General features: G+C 24.2%; 1 protein-coding gene across 1 annotated transcript in view; it reads right to left on the bottom strand.

Annotated features, from left to right (window-relative positions):
• Positions 1 to 18,354, bottom strand: part of Ae2 (anion exchange protein Ae2) — a 31,369-nt gene extending 13,015 nt beyond the window's left edge. The window contains 4 exon segments of the mRNA XM_015331080.2: positions 1,817 to 2,317; positions 4,059 to 4,140; positions 4,931 to 5,108; positions 15,769 to 18,354. Of these exon segments, the coding sequence (XP_015186566.2) occupies positions 1,817 to 2,317; positions 4,059 to 4,140; positions 4,931 to 5,108; positions 15,769 to 15,873 (866 nt within the window). The 5' untranslated portion in view covers positions 15,874 to 18,354.
• Between the last annotated feature and the right edge of the window lie 754 nt (positions 18,355 to 19,108).

Below are 19,108 nucleotides of genomic sequence, written 5' to 3' on the forward strand. Positions count from 1 at the left end.
TTATACAGGTCTATGTAACATTTAATAAATGTATTTTTTAAATATCATATTATATACTGTAATATCATAATCTATTGTATTCACATATCATTCTGTATAAATACATATATATTTTCTAATTATACTGTAACTGTTAAGAATTAATATCCATTTGAAAATTGATACAGTTATTTCTGTATTAGTTTTGAATGATTAGATATTATACAATTTTATGTCATATTTAATAGATGTATTTTTCCTATTATGTTCTATAAATTGTATTCATTTGTTATATTACAATATCTATTACGTGTACAGTTTTGTTCAACTCGTCTATTATCTTAGTTGTACTGTCTGTAAGTTATTATTATTATCATTGTAATAATCATTATCATGATGATGATGATGATGATTATTATTATTATTATAGAATAAGAATCTGTATAATCTAATTCTGTTACAGCCGTCACACGTTGTGTCGTGTACACGTTTCTTTAGTAGAAAAGAGGTATGCGAACAAGTGCCAGCACAATTTTGGTACTGACCTTGACAGTGAATTAATCGTCTAAAGTATTACGTCAGTTGACAGACGAACGACAAGCACGAGATACAAACGTGCCGGCTGATATAACAATGTGTCTAACATTTTCTAACTTTAATATGTAAATCATTTTCTTTATTTTCTGATTTTATCATTTCATCCCTCACCTTACCCGATCCTTTCATCTCATCCCCTCCCCCTAGAAAGATTTAATTCAACTTTTGTTTGAAAAGTGTTGAAAAGTGTTGAAAAAAGTTGTGAAAAGTGAAAAATAAAACAAATAAATTGTTTCAATGATTTGAAATACCGTTTTTTGATTTGTCCAATACGCAAACGTTCGGGTGTACGTTCACGATAATTGCTGTACATGTTTTTGTTGATGATTTTTAGGGATGTCAAACGAACATTTTGAAACCTAAAGATTTACTTTTGATTTAACTTAATAAAGAAATGTGCACTCAGGTATAGATGATTATTTTCTTCTATTAACTGTCACTAATACCACGTTGTTAATGCACGACAAAAACGATTAGACTATCTTCTAGGACAATGAAAGACGGTCTTCTCAAGCAAGAAGATCGGAAATACGCTACGAATCTCTGGCTGATAGCCATGGCACCGAATGATAATCTCAACGAGTTCCTTTCGAGTTACCTAAACAAGATGGTACACCTTGTTCTTCTAATTTTTCTTTGTAGTCGTTAAAACTCGTGCGTTAAAACTCGTGACGATGACAAAGACACGATTCATCTTTTGGGATTAGTTTTATCTTCATTTATTATTATTATTATTATTATTATTATAGTAGAAGTGTTACAATATAGGTTAGAAAATACATTTATTTAATAATATCAAAAGTAGTTTCAGTTAATTTTGTATGAAACAATAAGAAAGATAAAATGTGTTTTGTTGAATTATGTTATCTTTTTCGTTAATTAGGAGATTATAAAATTTGTTACAAATGTTGAGCAATCCAAATCGTGTATAATCTTTGTTCTAATCCCAATAAAACCAAACAAAACACACACCTAGAGATGATATATATTTTATACAATTAAATGAAATACCAACTCCGCCTAGTTAATATCAAGATACCTAGATAATAACTAGTTGATCCCAAGCCCAGATAAAAGAGGAGGGTTTTTAGGGTGAGCTTAGCAACCTATCCTCGGTAAAGAGAAAAATAACAGCTCCCAGAACTAACTTTACAGCTTTTTGAGTCTAAAGTAGTTCTAATAGTAGTCCCAATAATAATAATAATAATAAAAAGAAATGAAATGTTATGTTAAAACTTACTTGTGCTCGGATTTATGATGTCTTCGACATTTACGATCGTCCTCGTGACCAGCAGTAGTCCAAGAAGATACTGGTGGTGAAGTTGACGTTGTTCCTTGATGAGAATTATGATTATTATTATTGTTATTATTATTATTATTATTATGATAATGATGATGATGATGATGTTGATGTTGGTTGTGATGATTTTGATGATTATCATCCGCGTTTAAACTGTTCGAATCTTCCTCGCGTATTTTTTCAAATTGTACTCTCGGGCTACCGATTGATGTCGAACCGTCACTGAAACCGGAAGCAGCAGCCCTTTCGGAAATTTGTGCCTCGCTACCACTGCTTATTATATTTTCAGTTTCTTCAGTTGTTTCTTCGTCAATTTCGGCATCGTTTGTAGCTGCTGATGATGGACCATTGTCCAATATGTTTATATCGTTTCCATGTCCTATTACGTTTTGACCATTTCTTTCCTCCTCTTCTGGGCTCACCTCAGCCGTTGATCCTTCACTGTATACAGTTCACATAATACAGTTTTTTTTAATTGCTTTTTTTCTTTTTTAAAATTAATTTTGTACAAGTGTGACATGCAATCTTGGAATTAATGAATAATACTGGTGAAAATAAATAAAATTTAGGTTATTAGTTTTAATTAATTGTACGGGAATACAATTAACCCTTAACGTTTCAAGTGTGTTTCTCAGACACCATCGATTTTTCGTGTTCTACTTCAAATATATCGTTGGATCGTTATTGGTAATTATTACGAAATAAAATTTTTTTTTTTTTTATATTCCTCAGTTATTAACAAGCGTCACTGTAGTATTTATAATCAAAATTAACACTTCATTGTAGTATTATATTTCAAATCTGACATTTAAAATTGTGCAAGTCGAAGTATGATAGTTAATTAAAATTCGAAGCGTTAAAGGTTAATAATAAGACAACAAAAATATAGTTATGGATTTGGTGTAAAGGTTATGTTGAATTTGTCAATATATTTTATTTTTGTAATTAATACAATTCTAATATTTTAATAATTTGCATTAATTAATCATTAATATAAATTAGGTTTATTAAAATAAATTAATGTAGATTAGGTTTTGTAAGCCATGTTTGATCAAATGATTATGCAATCATGGAATTTATGAATAATAATGGTTAAAATAAATAAAATTGAGGTTATTTATTTCTAATTAATTATATGGGAGTACAATTAATAGTATTACAACAAAAATATAGTTATGGGTTTGATCTAAAGGTTATGTTGAATTTATTAATATTTTATTTTTTAATTAATAGAATTTTAATATTTTAATGATTTGCATTAATTAATCATTAATATAAATTAATATATATTAGGTTCTATAAGCCATGTTTGATCAAATGGATACTGCAATCTTGAAATTTGTAAATAGTAATGGTGAAAATAAATAAAATTGAGGTTATTTATTTCTAATTAATTATATGGGAGTACAATTAATAGTATTATAACAAAAATATTGTTATAGGTTTAATCTGAAGGTTATGTTGAAATTGTTAATATTTCATTTTTGTAATTAATAAAATTGTAATATTTAAATATTGCTTTTTAATAATTTGCATTAATTAATTATTAATATAAATTAGGTTTATTAAAATAAATTAATGTAGATTAAGTTTTGTAAGCCATGTTTGATCAAATGATTATGCAATCTTAGTATTTATGAATAATAATGGTTAAAATAAATAAAATTGAGGTTATTTATTTCTAATTAATTATATGGGAGTACAATTAATAGTATTGCAACAAAAATATAGTTATGGGTTTGATCTAAAGGTTATGTTGAATTTATTAATATTTAAATATCGCTTTTTAATAATTTGCAACTGATTAATATTTTATTAGGTTCTATAAGCCATCTGTAGGAAAATGGCGGGAACAAAGAGTTGTACAGCTATTATATATATTAAATAAAAATAAAATAATTTTAAATAATTATAAATAAATAATAATATATGTTGATTTGTATTTTAAATATATATTTCATATTTTTATAGTAAATTTTATTTTCAATATTAATTGTATACTTGTTTAAACCATCACCCATATATTGGTATTAATAAGATTAATATAAATGAAATATTATAAATTTCAGACGTTCAATATTTTATTTTCAAATAATTAACGATTGAGATTATTGTTGATATTGTTAAGTAAAAAATAAAGAAAAAAAAATAAACGTAAACAATTCACAATAAAAAAACTCACGGTGAAAGATGTCGTCTCATAGATCTCGAGTGTAAACTTTTTAGTGGCATGTGGGGATGTGGATAACTTCTCTTACGATGTTCTGTAACAAAAATATACAATTTAAATGCAAAAATATAAATAATATTTACATAATAAGAAACAAACAAACAAACAAACAAACAAAAAACATATAAATAATATTTATATAAAAGATAACAAAAAAAAATAAAAAAATGTTAAATTGATTATTGAAAATGTTATTTTTATATTTTTAATATTTTTAATACTGTTAAAAATGTTTATTTCAATATTAAACATATTATTTATATATTTTTTAGTATTTTTAGTATTTTTAAACTATTAAAAATGTTAATTTCAATATTAATTATTTTAAGTATCAAATTGACGTAATTAACCCCTTCAGCAGCAAACATTTTGAAAAAGAAAACGGCAAAAAAAAATCTTTTTTTTTTCTTTTTCATAAAAGCATAGTTTAGAACATTGTTTTGACAAAAAAAAAAAAAAATTAAAAAAAAAAATACAGAAATAATATAATATTTTTATGTTAATTTTGGATTTTGTTCCGTGGAAAAAGGGTTACATTTTATTAATAAATAAATAATTGTTATAGCTTGTAAATGATCAAAATCAATAAAACGATTCTTTTTCTTTGCCTTTACATTCTCATTTTCAATTTTCTATTATATTTGAGTGTAAAAAATCATAGAAAAATAAAATAATACGCCGCTTGAGTTAACTCGAGCATGCGAAAATCGGCCGGTTTTAGGGCGCTCGAGTTAACTCGAGCGTGCTGCTGCTTAAAGGGTTAAATCTGTTAATTTGTACTTCTGTTATTACTGTTTAATTTGATCGAAATTTGAATGAATTACGATTAAGTTCATGGTCTCCATATCGTGGTGGTCCTCGATCACGATCACGTTCGGATCCTGCTGATTCTGTAGGTGAACCAAGCCGGGCTACGTCGAATTTTTCTCCGTCGTCCATCGCGAAAACCTTCTCCATCTCTTCGTCGAGTTCTGGAACCGTTTCCGCGCCATGCCCGTCGACCTATTGACATAATCAATATATATTATTTAATATTTTCTTCTTTTTTTTTTTATCAATAAAAAAAATCAATTATTTTCACATAATTTTATAATACAATTAAACATTTAAATCTACGACTTACACACTTAATCAAATTACACGTAATACACAATATATCATTCATATATTTCATTTAATTTTTTTTTTTTTTTTATCAATAAGAAAAATTATTTTAATTGTTTAATTAACATTTAAATGTACCACACTTGATCAAATTGCATGTAATCAATTTATTATTCAATATTTTCTTTTATTATCAACATGAAAGATCAATTATTTTCATTTAACTTTAAAATAGTTATTCAATGTAGTCAATATATCATTTGCGAATTATTTCATCTTCATTTTTATCAATAAACAAATTATTTTTTTAATTATTTTCACATAATTTTATAATAAATTTAACATTTCAATCTATCACACACTCAATCAAATTACACGTATTCAATATATTATTTATTATTTTCTTTTTTTATCAACAACAAAAATTAATATAATTATTTTATTAAATAATAATAAATAAATTTATTAATTAATTTTTATAATAGAATTTAACATTAAACCTATAACGCTTGATCAAATTACAAATATTCTGTAATTTGTAAGTAAACAAAATTTTTCAGATTATTTATTTATAAATAAAAAAATATATTATTCGTTATCCAATTGGCTACAATCTTATTCTATATTAACATATATATATATGTCTTATTTTTTAAACAATAAGAATAAGTATACCTGAACTGTCAGGTAATTAACTGTATTAAAGTAACTGTAAACATGACTTTATTATTATTAGTTATTAGTAATTATATTTATTAGTTTATTTATATAATTACTATTATAATAGAATATTTATTTACTATTAATACACACACACACACACACAATATATATATATATATTAATAGTAAAATTATTAATTATAATTAAAACTATTACTAGTTATTACTAGTTATTAATTAAAACTATATTACTAGTTATTAGTAATTATATTTATTAGCTTATTTATATAATTACTATTATAATAGAGTATTTATTTACTATTAATACATACACACACACATATATATATATATATTAATAGTAAAAAATAACACGCATAATAATATATAAATAATATTATAATATTATTTACTATTATAATAAAATTATAATAATAATATAATTAATAACTATATTAACTATAGTTATTAGTAAATATATTATTAAGTAAAGAATAATTTACTAAAGAGTAAAATTAACTGTAAAAATAACCAAAACACTAGGTTTAGTGTTAAGGTTTTTACTTAATTTTTAGATTACAAAATAAAACTATAAAATATTAACTGAATTTCAATAACGATTTATATCACAAATTATTTAATAAAGATTTTGTTGAAAAAATAAATTAATAAACTATTAACAATAATAATTAAATAATTGTATCTTCAATTTAAGTCAAATTATATATAAAAAAATATATCGCAAGTTTCAAACAACTTCATTTTCAAACAACATGTACGAGTAAAAAAACTGAACACAATTATTTTCTTTTTTTAACAAAAAACAAATACACCCCCCCCCCCACACACACACACACACAACGTAGTAATTATTATTATTATTATTTATTTATTTTTTGTTGTTGTTACTTTTTCCAAACTATGTTCATAACTTTAATAAGACGAAACAATTTCAACTAAATCAAACGATCATAATTTATTAACCAAAGAGAATATTTGGAAATAATACTGTGCATGTTAAATCATTCGTTAGAAAACGATTTAAAGGGTCGACACAAAGTATATAACAGGGAGTTCTATAATAAACTTCAGTGAAATAGACAACACATTTTTGCTGGGTACAGTTTGGTACGGAATGGTACTGCTGCACGTTATGGTACATGTCGGATAATAACGAGCTCGTGCTCGTTTAAAACTTTGTCATGGTTGAAAAAAAAAAAAAAAGAAAAATCAAATTAACGAGTCAAATTGGAACATAAACGAAACAATAGAAGAAATAATAAATGAATATTAAGTAACAACAAATCAATTAAACACACATTTTCATTAAAATTATCGTTCACTTTCTGATAATTGTTATTAAATAATTTCTAATATATTTGAATTTGAAATATTTTTAATAGATTTATATACTTTATTAATGGGAGACGGGTGGGGGTGGATGTAAATTTAATTTTGTTAAAAAAGAATGTTCTATTGGAAGAGAAAATTAGTGTAAGTTAGAATAAGTTACACCTATTTTTCATGTTATATTCTTCATACTATTCTTATTCAATAATTTTAGATATAGTTGGATTGATAATATTAATCCTTTAAGTGCTATGGACGCATATAAGCGTTTGGTAAAAATTAGTAACCTTATTGTTCAAAGCATATACGTGTTTGTTAATATTAATGTCAAATAATTGAATATTTTTATATTAATTAATTATATATTATATTGAGAAATACAAATTTCAATTATTAAATATAATTTATTATTAGAATTTGGTTAATAATAAATTATTCTGTTTCTATAAAACATTTTAAGTAAAAGTATTCTGCAATCAATAGGTTAATAATATTAATTAAAAAAATATTACTTCAATTATTATTATTAATATTAATATATGCTTTTAGTAATTAGTGCAAACTATTGAAATGTACCTAATTCTATAAAAAAAAAAATATATAAAAATAAAATCAGTGATCTATTAACTCATTATTTCTCATATAATTTTGAGAAATAGGATAATATTTATTTATATTTATATTATTAATTATTGATAATTATATTAATAATTTCAAATATAATCATATTGATAATTGTTTTAAAATACTTTCAGTATATAAAAACATATTATTAGAATAAATTTAATTCTATTTAACAACAACAACAACAACAACAACAACAAAAACAAAATATATATAATAAAAATAAAATCAATGATCTATGAACTAATAACTATTTTATTCATTACAAAATTATTAATAATATTAGATATAGTCATGCTAATAATAGTTTTAAAATACTTTCAGTATATAAAAACATATTATTAGAATAAATTTAATTCTATTTAACAACAACAACAACAACAACAACAATAAGAAAATATATAAAAATAAAATCAATGATCCTATTACCTATTTTATTTCCACCACAATTCCATACAAAACTAGAACTGACATTAAGAGTACTTGTGTTAGATATTACCATACTTTTTGGGGGGTACCATTTAATTTGATATGTAAAAAAAAAAAGAAGAAGAGATAAAAGTAGATTTAGTAAATGTTATCTAATCAACAGAATTTTACATCAATCGACAAATATCGATCTTGTAAAACGTGCAATGCTCTATCATATGTTTGCCATAACTTCATGGTAAATGATGAATACGTAATAGTTATTTATATATACATATAAATATCTTATTATTCTATTATATGTTATTTTTAAATATTACTATTATATTATACTATTATCTATAAGAGTACAAGATATTCTAATCATTTCTATTCTAACATAATTCAATACAAGTATTGTCTTCTTTTAATATTCAACTTGGAATTAGATATACAGTTATACATGTATGTATAAAACGTGCAATGTTTTATCGCATGCTTGCATAACTTGATGTTAAATGATGAATTATCAATTTTGAAGATATTATAATCAATTCGAACATAATTCAATTGGTATTGTCTTCTTTTAATATTCAACTTGGAATTAGATATACAGTTATATATATAAAGTGCAATGTTTTATAGTAGTCTTGCTATAATTTAATGGTATAGTATTAACTTGATGTTAAATGATGAATTATCAATTTTGAAGATATTATAATCAATTCGAACATAATTCAATATAGGTGTTGTCTTCTTTTAATATTCAGCTTGCAATTAGATATACAGTTATATATATAAAGTGCAATGTTTTATAGTAGTCTTGCTATAATTTAATGGTATAGTATTAACTTGATGTTAAAAGATGAATTATCAATTTTGAAGATATTATAATCAATTCGAACATAATTCAATTGGTATTGTCTTCTTTTAATATTCAGCTTGCAATTAGATATACAGTTATACATGTATGTATAAAACATGAAATGTTTTATCGTATGCTTGTCATAGCTTCAAAGTATAGTATTAACTTGATGTTAAATGATGAATTATCAATTTTGAAGATACTATAACCAATTCTAACAAAATTCAATATAGGTATTGTCTTCTTTTAATATTCAGCTTGGAATTAGATATACAGTTATATATATAAAGTTCAATGTTTTATAGTAGTCTTGCTATAATTTAATGGTATAGTATTAACTTGATTTTAAATGATGAATACGTAACAGTTATCTATATAAAACTAACAAATTATATAAAATAGTTTGAAGATATTATAATCAATTCTAACATAATTCAATATAGGTATCTTCTTCTTTTAATATTCAACTTGCATTTAGATATAAAGTTATACATGAATGTATAAAACATACAATGTTTTATCGTATGCTTGTCATAGCTTCATAGTATAGTATTAACTTGATGTTAAATGATGAATTATCAATTTTGAAGATATTTTAACTAATTCTAACATAATCCAATAAGTATTGTCTTCTTTTAATATTCAACTTGGAATTAGATATACAGTTATACATGAATGTATAAAACATGCAATGTTTTATCGTATGATTGTCATAGCTTCAAAGTATAGTATTAACTTGATGTTAAATGATGAATTATCAATTTTGAAGATATTATAATCAATTCGAACATAATTCAATTGTTATTGTCTTCTTTTAATATTCAGCTTGCAATTAGATATACAGTTATACATGTATGTATAAAACATGCAATGTTTTATTGTATGCTTGTCATAGCTTCATAGTATAGTATTAACTTGATGTTAAATGATGAATTATCAATTTGGAAGATACTATAACCAATTCTAACAAAATTCAATATAGGTATTTTCTTCTTTGAATATTCAACTTGCAATTAGATATACAGTTATATATATAAAGTTCAATGTTTTATAGTAGTCTTGCTATAATTTAATGGTATAGTATTAACTTGATTTTAAATGATGAATACGTAACAGTTATCTATATAAAACTAACAAATTATATAAAATAGTTTGAAGATATTATAATCAATTCTAACATAATTCAATATAGGTATCTTCTTCTTTTAATATTCAACTTGCATTTAGATATAAAGTTATACATGAATGTATAAAACATACAATGTTTTATCGTATGCTTGTCATAGCTTCATAGTATAGTATTAACTTGATGTTAAATGATGAATTATCAATTTTGAAGATATTTTAACTAATTCTAACATAATCCAATAAGTATTGTCTTCTTTTAATATTCAACTTGGAATTAGATATACAGTTATACATGAATGTATAAAACATGCAATGTTTTATCGTATGATTGTCATAGCTTCATAGTATAGTATTAACTTGATGTTAAATGATGAATTATCTATTTTTATTATTCAACTTGCAATTAGATATACAGTCATATATATATATATATATGTTATATATAAAACATGCCATGCTATATCGTATGCTTGTCATAGCTTCATAGTATAGTATTAACTTGATGTTAAATGATGAATTATGAATTTTGAAGATATTATAATCATTTCTAACATTATTCAATAGATATGTTCATTTTGTAAATATTCAATTTACTATTAGATATACAGATATATGTATATAGTCGTATATTTATGTATGTATGTATAGTTCTTTTGGTCATATAATGATTATGATTATTATAGTTAAACAAGAAAATAGAGTACTATCAGCTTTAAACAACATCGTATACTTTCGCTTGAATCCAGCTGAAAATAAATCGTGAGAGGGATGCAACTAGCGTTGATCACAATGAAAAGTAATGCATGTACGATCGAAGGGTCAGTTACTAATCGATGTTCCCTTTTATACACCTGCGTAATATTCTTTTCATTTCGAGATTTTACTTTATTTTCATTCTTTTAATCATTCTAATATAATTCAATACGTTAAATCTAATAATATATTCTTTTCAGTAAAAATATAATTTAAGCATTCAATATAATTATATATATTTAAATAAAAAAGTGTAATTCAAGTATTTAATATATTAATATATATTTTTTAATAAAAATATAATTCGAGTATTTAATATATTAATATATATTTTTTTAATAAAAATGTAATTCAATATTTAATGCAATAATATATTTTTTCAATAGAAATATAATTCAAGCATTTAATATAATTATATATATTTAAAAAAAAAGTTTAATTCAAGGTATTTAATATATTAATATATATTTTTTAATAAAAATATAATTTTCAAGCATTTAATGTAATAATATATATTTTTTTTTAATAAAAATATAATTCAAACATTTACTATAGTAATATATATTTTGTAATAAAAATATAATTTAAACATTTCATTTAATAATATATCTTCTCAATTAAAATATAATTTAAACAATATTTTTTCAATAAAAATATAATTTAAATAATAAAACATTTAACTTAATAATATATATATATATTTTTTGTATGTGTTATAAATTAATATATATTTTTTGCTAAACTGTTTTTGTTTTTGTTTTTGGCAATGTTAATTTAATTTAATTTTATTTAATTTAATTTAATATTTTATTTTTATTATTTCTTTAAAATCATTACGAAATTGTGTAAACTTAATTGTATAAGTGAATATAAATTTATTTTTATTTTATAGTGTTACATATAATAAATAATAATGTATAATATGTAATAAAATATAATGTAATAGTGTTACACAAAATTAATAATAATAAGTGTTACAAATAATAAATAAAATGATTAAAAAAAATTTTTAAAAAGATGAAAAACCCAAATTGTTGTTGCACACAAAAAAATTATTATTATTATTATTATTACTATTATTATTATTTTAAGATGTTTTTATATACTTTATATTAATAATTATAATGTAATTAAATTGTAAATTTAATCAGTTTTTCACACGTATCAAAGAAAAATGAGAGAAAAATCGATGAAAAAGGGGTTTAAAAAATTTATTTAAAAAAAAAATCCAAATTGTTGTTGCATAAAAAAGAATTTTTATTATTATTATTATTATTATTGTTTTATGATTTTTATATAATTTATATTAAATAATTATACTCAAATATTATAAATTTAATTAGTTTATCACACTTCGTATCAAAGAAAAATGAGAGAAAAAAAATCTATGGAAAAATGGGTTAAAAAAATTTATTAAAAAAAAAATCCAAATTGTTGTTGCATAAAAAAGAATTTTTATTATTATTATTATTATTATTATTATTGTTTTATGATTTTTATATAATTTATATTAAATAATTATACTCAAATATTATAAATATAATTAGTTTATCACACTTCGTATGAAAGAAAAATGAGAGAAAAAAAATCTATGGAAAAAAAAAGAAAAAGATGATAATCTTTTTTTCTTCTCTTACAACACGCATCACCACATTTTCTATCACACAAGTATCACAATGCTTTATTCACGCTCGAAGGAAGCTGTGAAAACGATAAAGGGTAAACGTTGATAATATAACCTGTGAAGTGAAGGGGTGTAAGGGGGTTGGTTGGTTGGGTTCTTGTGTCATCGATGTCACAAAACACGTACGTTAGTTTATATACCTGAAAAAGTATTTCAAACGTTGGTTGGTTGGACGAGTTCACTTTTATTCAAAAAGAAAAAAAAAAAAGAAAAAGAAAAAACTACCACTTTTCCACGTATGTACTTTAAATTCTCTCTTTCCATATTTTATTTCTCTATTTTCTTTTATCTTTTCTCTTTTTCTTGAATATTAAAATATTCTCATATTCTCTCATCTTGATACACGCACGTTAATAACATTCTATGCAAAGTGATTCAAAGCATGCATAGTTATTAAATAGAAAGCAGTAGCACACACACACACACACACTCACTCACTATGCGTTCTTAATTCTTCATTGACATAACTTTTGAGAAAAAAAAAAGAAAAGAAAAAAACAAAACTAAAGAAAATTATTCACAGTTAATAAAGTTGAATTAATATTTTTCTTCTTTTTTTTTTTTTTTTTTTTTTTTTTTAACCCTCCCAATATGTAAAACGCATTTTGCATTTATTTCTTTTTTTCTTTGTTTTTTGTTTTTTTGTTCACTTCTACTTTGCATGTGTCTCAAATAAATTTTATAGGCGTTAATTAGTGTTGTTATAAAAGAAATAAAAAAAAAAAAAGGGGTAATCAATCGAAATAAGGAATTAATATTTAATATTTTGAGTGTTATGAACGCATATAGGCGTTTGGGAAAAATTATTATTGTAGTATGATCGTTCAACGTATATACGTGTTTCTTAATATTAATGTAAAAAGTATATATATATTTTTATAATAATTAATTAAATAATATTCAAATAACCAAACATTTAATTATCAAATATAGATTATTAAATATATAATAAATAATATAAAAATAATGTTAAATATTTTTATAATAATTAATTAAATTATATTTAGATAATAAAAACTGTAATTATTAAATATAGATTATTAAATATATAATAAATAATATGAAAATAATGTTAAATATTTTTATAATAATTAATTAAATTATATTTAGATAATAAAAACTGTAATTATTAAATATAGATTATTAAATATATAATAAATAATATGAAAATAATGTTAAATATTTTTATAATAATTAATTAAATTATATTTAGATAATAAAAACTGTAATTATTAAATATAGATTATTAAATATATAATAAATAATATGAAAATAATGTTAAATATTTTTATAATAATTAATTAAATTATATTTAGATAATAAAAACTATAATTATTAAATATTATTTATTATTTTAGATTTTGATTTGGTTTATTATTTAATTTGGTTATTATTACTATTATTTTAGATTAGAATTTGGTTAATAATAAACTATTCCGTTTCTATAAAATATTTTAGGTAAATGTATTTAACACTGAAAGGGTTAAAAAATTTAAGAATTATTTTGTAAATGTAACAAATTTAATAAAATAATTTTTTTTTTTGATTGATAAATCACCACCAGCACCAAAACTACCACCATTGTTGTTAAAAAAATAAAAAAAGTAAAAACAAAATTAATAATCGAAAAAATTAATAATATTTCAAATCGTGTTGAAGATTTGAAAATTAGTTTGTAAATGTAAAATGTAAAAATGTATAAAAAATTGAATAAAATAATTTTATTTCGATTAACCAACCAACCACCACCACCACCACCACAACTATTACCACCATTATTTATTAAAAAAGAAAAAAGAAGATTAATAATTAATAAACATAAATAATATTTAAAATTGTATTAAAGATTTGACAAATTATTTTGTAAATGTAAAATCTAAAAGTGTATAAAAAATTGAATTAAATATTCTTCTTTTGATTAACCAATCACCACCACCACCACCACCACTATCATCACCGTTGTTAAAAAAGAAAAAGCAAGATTAAAATAATTAAAATCTCGATAAAGATTTGAAAATTATTTTGTAAATGTAAAATATAAAAATGTATAACACATTGAATAAAATCATTTTTTTTTCGATTGACCAATCACAATTAGCACCAACACTACCACCGCCATCAACACCACCATCAACACCACCACCACCATTGATGATTTAGCTCACAGCTCATATGTTTGGGATTTTGAGATCCCAGGAGACTCCTATTACTGGTCTCTTATTTATCAAATTGAATCGTAGGATTTTGTAAAAAAAAAAAATCCTTCAAATTAAAGAAACTTCAACCTTTACTTCAACTTTCAAAATACATTGATGAAAAAAAAAAAAAAAATTAAAAAACGTTACAGTGATTAATTAATTCGTACAAACACTATGACATGAAAAATTGATAAACCCCAATCACACATGCTGAAAAAAAAATAATTTATAATTGCACGATTTAATAATTATTATTTTTTTTTAGGGGGTTGAAAATGAACCCCAATCACACACAGGGTTAAAAAATAATTATAACCACACGATTTAAATATTAATTTTTTTTTGAGAGGGTAGATATTGTTAAAACACATTAAGAAAAGAGAAATTCATTGATATACATACTAACAATATTATTAATAATAATAATTGTTAAATAACACTGAGATGAAAATGATTAGATCAATCATACAATCGAGATAATTCTAAATGATTCAAAATTATCAAAATAAAAACTTAAATGTAATCTACAAAATATTCAAATCAATGATCATCAATAAAAATCAATCTAACAATTATACAAACATTAATTAACAATAAACACAATAATTAATAATTCAAATTCTACATTTACAGTCTGACATATGACAATTGGAAAAAAATTCAAATTAAAAAAAAAAAAAAAAAAGAAAAGAAAAGAACCAACCATTTAACAACAACAATAAAAAAAAAAATTAAAATTGATTAACAAAGTTGAGATTGATTAATATAAAAATAAAAAAGAATAAATAAAAAAAAAAGAATTAAATAACAGATTGACGATAATGATCATCATCACGATCAGCACCATTAATTAATCATCATCATCATCGTCATCATCATCATTCACCTGGTGAGTCGTCGTACGTAGAGAACGTCGTAGCCAGCGTAATACCTTGCCCCGTGCTTTTTGCAGGAACGATTTCCCAGAGGAACCAGCACCGGCCTCGGGCATGGCATCCCGGGCCGAAATGACACCCGGCTGCTGGCTTCCTACACGGTCGAGCTCGAGGATACGAACTGAGGGTGGGAAAGGTCTGGCACAGTGAAGGAGAAGGAGAGCAATATATAAAACATATAGAGAAAGACAGAGAGAGAGAGAGAGAGAAGGAGAGGGTTGTCGAGTTTAAGGGATGGTGGTGGGGATGAAAGCATGTCCCATACAGTACCAGTAATCACACGCATGTTCCAATATATCCCCCTATTCTATTTTTATATATGTGTTGGGGTGTATTAATAATACAGTTATATGATAAATAAGAAAAAGAATATAGGGGTAGTAGTGGTGTTGGTGTTGGTGTATATGTATAGGTTATGTTTGAAATATGTTAGTATGCTAAGGGATTTGTTCGAATAGGGGTAGTTGCAGTAGTGCACCATAATTTCCTTGTGGTGTTCAATTGTATGTAAGAACAAGATAGTAGTAGTAGTAATAGTATAGGTGTGTATATATATAGGTTATGTTTAAAATATGCTAGGGGATTTGTTCGAATAGGGGTAGTTGTAGTAGGAGTTCTACTGTGCACCATAATTTTCTTGTGGTGTTCAATTGTATATAAGAAAAAGACAGTAGTAGTAGTAATAGTAGTGGTAGTGGTGTTGATATATGTATAGGTTATGTTTAAAATGGTGGGGGTATTCGTTCGAAGATAAGTAAAAGTTCTCTTGTGTGTGTTTTAATATAACAGAAATGGTTAAATACAGATAAAGATAGTATTAGTGGTAGTAGTAGTAGTATTTGTATATGTATAGGTTATGTTTAAAATGGTGAGAGGATTCGTTCAAAGTAGAAGTAGAAATTCTCTTATCTGTGTACCACAATTTCTCTTGTGTGTGTTTCAATATGACAGAAAGTGTTAGACACACACAAATATAGTAGTAGTAGTGTCTGTATATATATATAGGTTATGTTTAAAATGGTGGGAGGATTTGTTCAAAGTAGGAGTAGAAATTCTTCTATGTGTGTACCACAATTTCCCTTGTGTGTGTTTCAATATGACAGAAATGGTTAGACACAGATGATAGTAGCAATAGTGTAGGTGTGTGTATATATATAGGTTATGTTTAAAATGGTGGGGGATTCTGCTGATGATCGCGTCGACGATCCTGTTGGTGGTGCTGGTGGGTTGATGGTAGGAGGGATAGGATGCAGAAGTAGCCGTCTGGGTCGATATCAAGCACTGTGTGTGGTGATGTGTGTTGGACTCGACGAAACTACGAAACCAGATGCGCTTTTACTCACTTTCCTTTTATACCCTTTTCCTTAACTACGTCTAATCTTATTATTAATAATCATTATTATTATTATTATTAATTGTTTGTTTTGTTTATCGATTTAATCGATGACAATTATCAGGATCAATGGGATGATTAGAATTTATAGAATTTGATCATCAAATCAAAAAACCTTGTTAGGATTCACAATGAACATTAGCCTGACTATTCGTTATTGAAATTTTCTTTGGTGCAAAACCGATTTGTAGGAAGGGTGCAACAAGTGTGTCACCCCTTCATCCCCACCCCATATCCCAGCCCCGTCGGCCGTGAAAATCTGGTACTCCAGATTGTGCTGAGGTGAATCGTAAAGATAGGAAGAAGCATCTGATAGAACTAGAAGTGGGGTATGAGAGTGGGGGAAGCTTAAAAGTGGTAGTTGGTAGTTGAGTAGGATGGTATTACAGTTTTTTTTTGATATATCGTTCAAAACTATAAACTGGTAGCTCAACTGTTGGGTGGTGTGCAGTTGGTAAGTGAATAAAGTAAACGTGAACCAGGCCAGGACTACCCCTGGCTAGGCCTAGGTCATAGCACGGTTGCGTATCGACCAGCTTCTACTATACACCACGAACCAGAACCACCACCACCACCAGAACTACCACCACCACTACTAGAATTACCACCACCACCACCAAGCACAATTTCCACTACCACTCGTTTTATACTTTCGTCATACAGATGGCGTTCTATACAACTTGGTAGCGGGCTAAAGAGTGGGGGTAATGGGATCAGGGTGGGGATTAAATGTATAGGGATAACGTTAAAGAGAAAGAAGGAGAGACAAACTGGAACCCCTTAGCATCGACCGAGTTCACCAGTGTATGTTCACTCGATTTCTCTCTTTCTCTCAACACATATATCTATATATACACGATATCTACGTTTACTGTTGTATTCCCTACTTCCTGCTTTGCCGACGACCTTGAACCTGAACCACAGCCTCCCCAGTTTATGCTCCGCCTATTGACCTTTCCCTCGAAACGTAGAGCAAGAAAATCGATAAACCGTTTGATACTTTTTTTCCCTCGTTTCCTCTTCATCAACGAAAACGTCTCATTTTTCTTAGACTTTTTCTTTGTTTTCTATTATTATTTTTACTATTTGTTTATTTCCTTTAACGCGGTATTGTGACCACGTGTTTTAAGACCACCATTTTAGAATATCATTTAAACAAATGATTTTTGAATTGATTGAACATTGGAAAGATTATAAAATAATTTTTGTTTTAAAAATGATTCAATAATAATAACTTAACCTATATATGTTAGTAAAATATCCTAACCTATAATTAATATATTTAATAATAATAATCTAACCTTATATGTCAGTAATAACCTAACCTATAATTAATATATTTAAAAATAATATTTAACCTATATATGTTAGTAATACTCTAACCTATAATTAATATATTTATAATAATAATAATCTAACCTTATATGTCAGTAATAACCTAACCAAATATTAATATATTTGTAATAATAATAATCTAACCTTATATGTCAGTAATAACCTAACCTATAATTAATATATTTAAAAATAATATTTAACCTATATATGTTAGTAATACCCTAACCTATAATTAATATATTTATAATAATAATAATTTAACCTATATATGTTAGTAATATAACCTAACCTATATATATGTTAGTAATAACCTAACCTAAAATTAATATATTTATAATAATAATAATAACCTAACCTATATATGTTAGTAATAACCTAACCTATAATTAATATATTTAATAAGAATAAACTAACCTATATGTTAAGATGAGGTTGAAGTTTTTAAAATTTACAAACTTTTGATAGGTTTGAAAATAAAATGGTAAATGAGATAAGAAAAAAAGATAAAAGGCAAGCTGTTGGAAAAAGTTAGAAATGAAAAAGGAATGTTTTGTGGTTAAAAC

The sequence above is a fragment of the Polistes dominula genome, unplaced genomic scaffold (assembly GCF_049000335.1).
Source record: "Polistes dominula isolate Pdom_NZ unplaced genomic scaffold, Pdom_raw_medaka contig_80, whole genome shotgun sequence".
In the NCBI taxonomy this organism is placed as follows: Eukaryota; Metazoa; Arthropoda; class Insecta; order Hymenoptera; family Vespidae; genus Polistes; species Polistes dominula.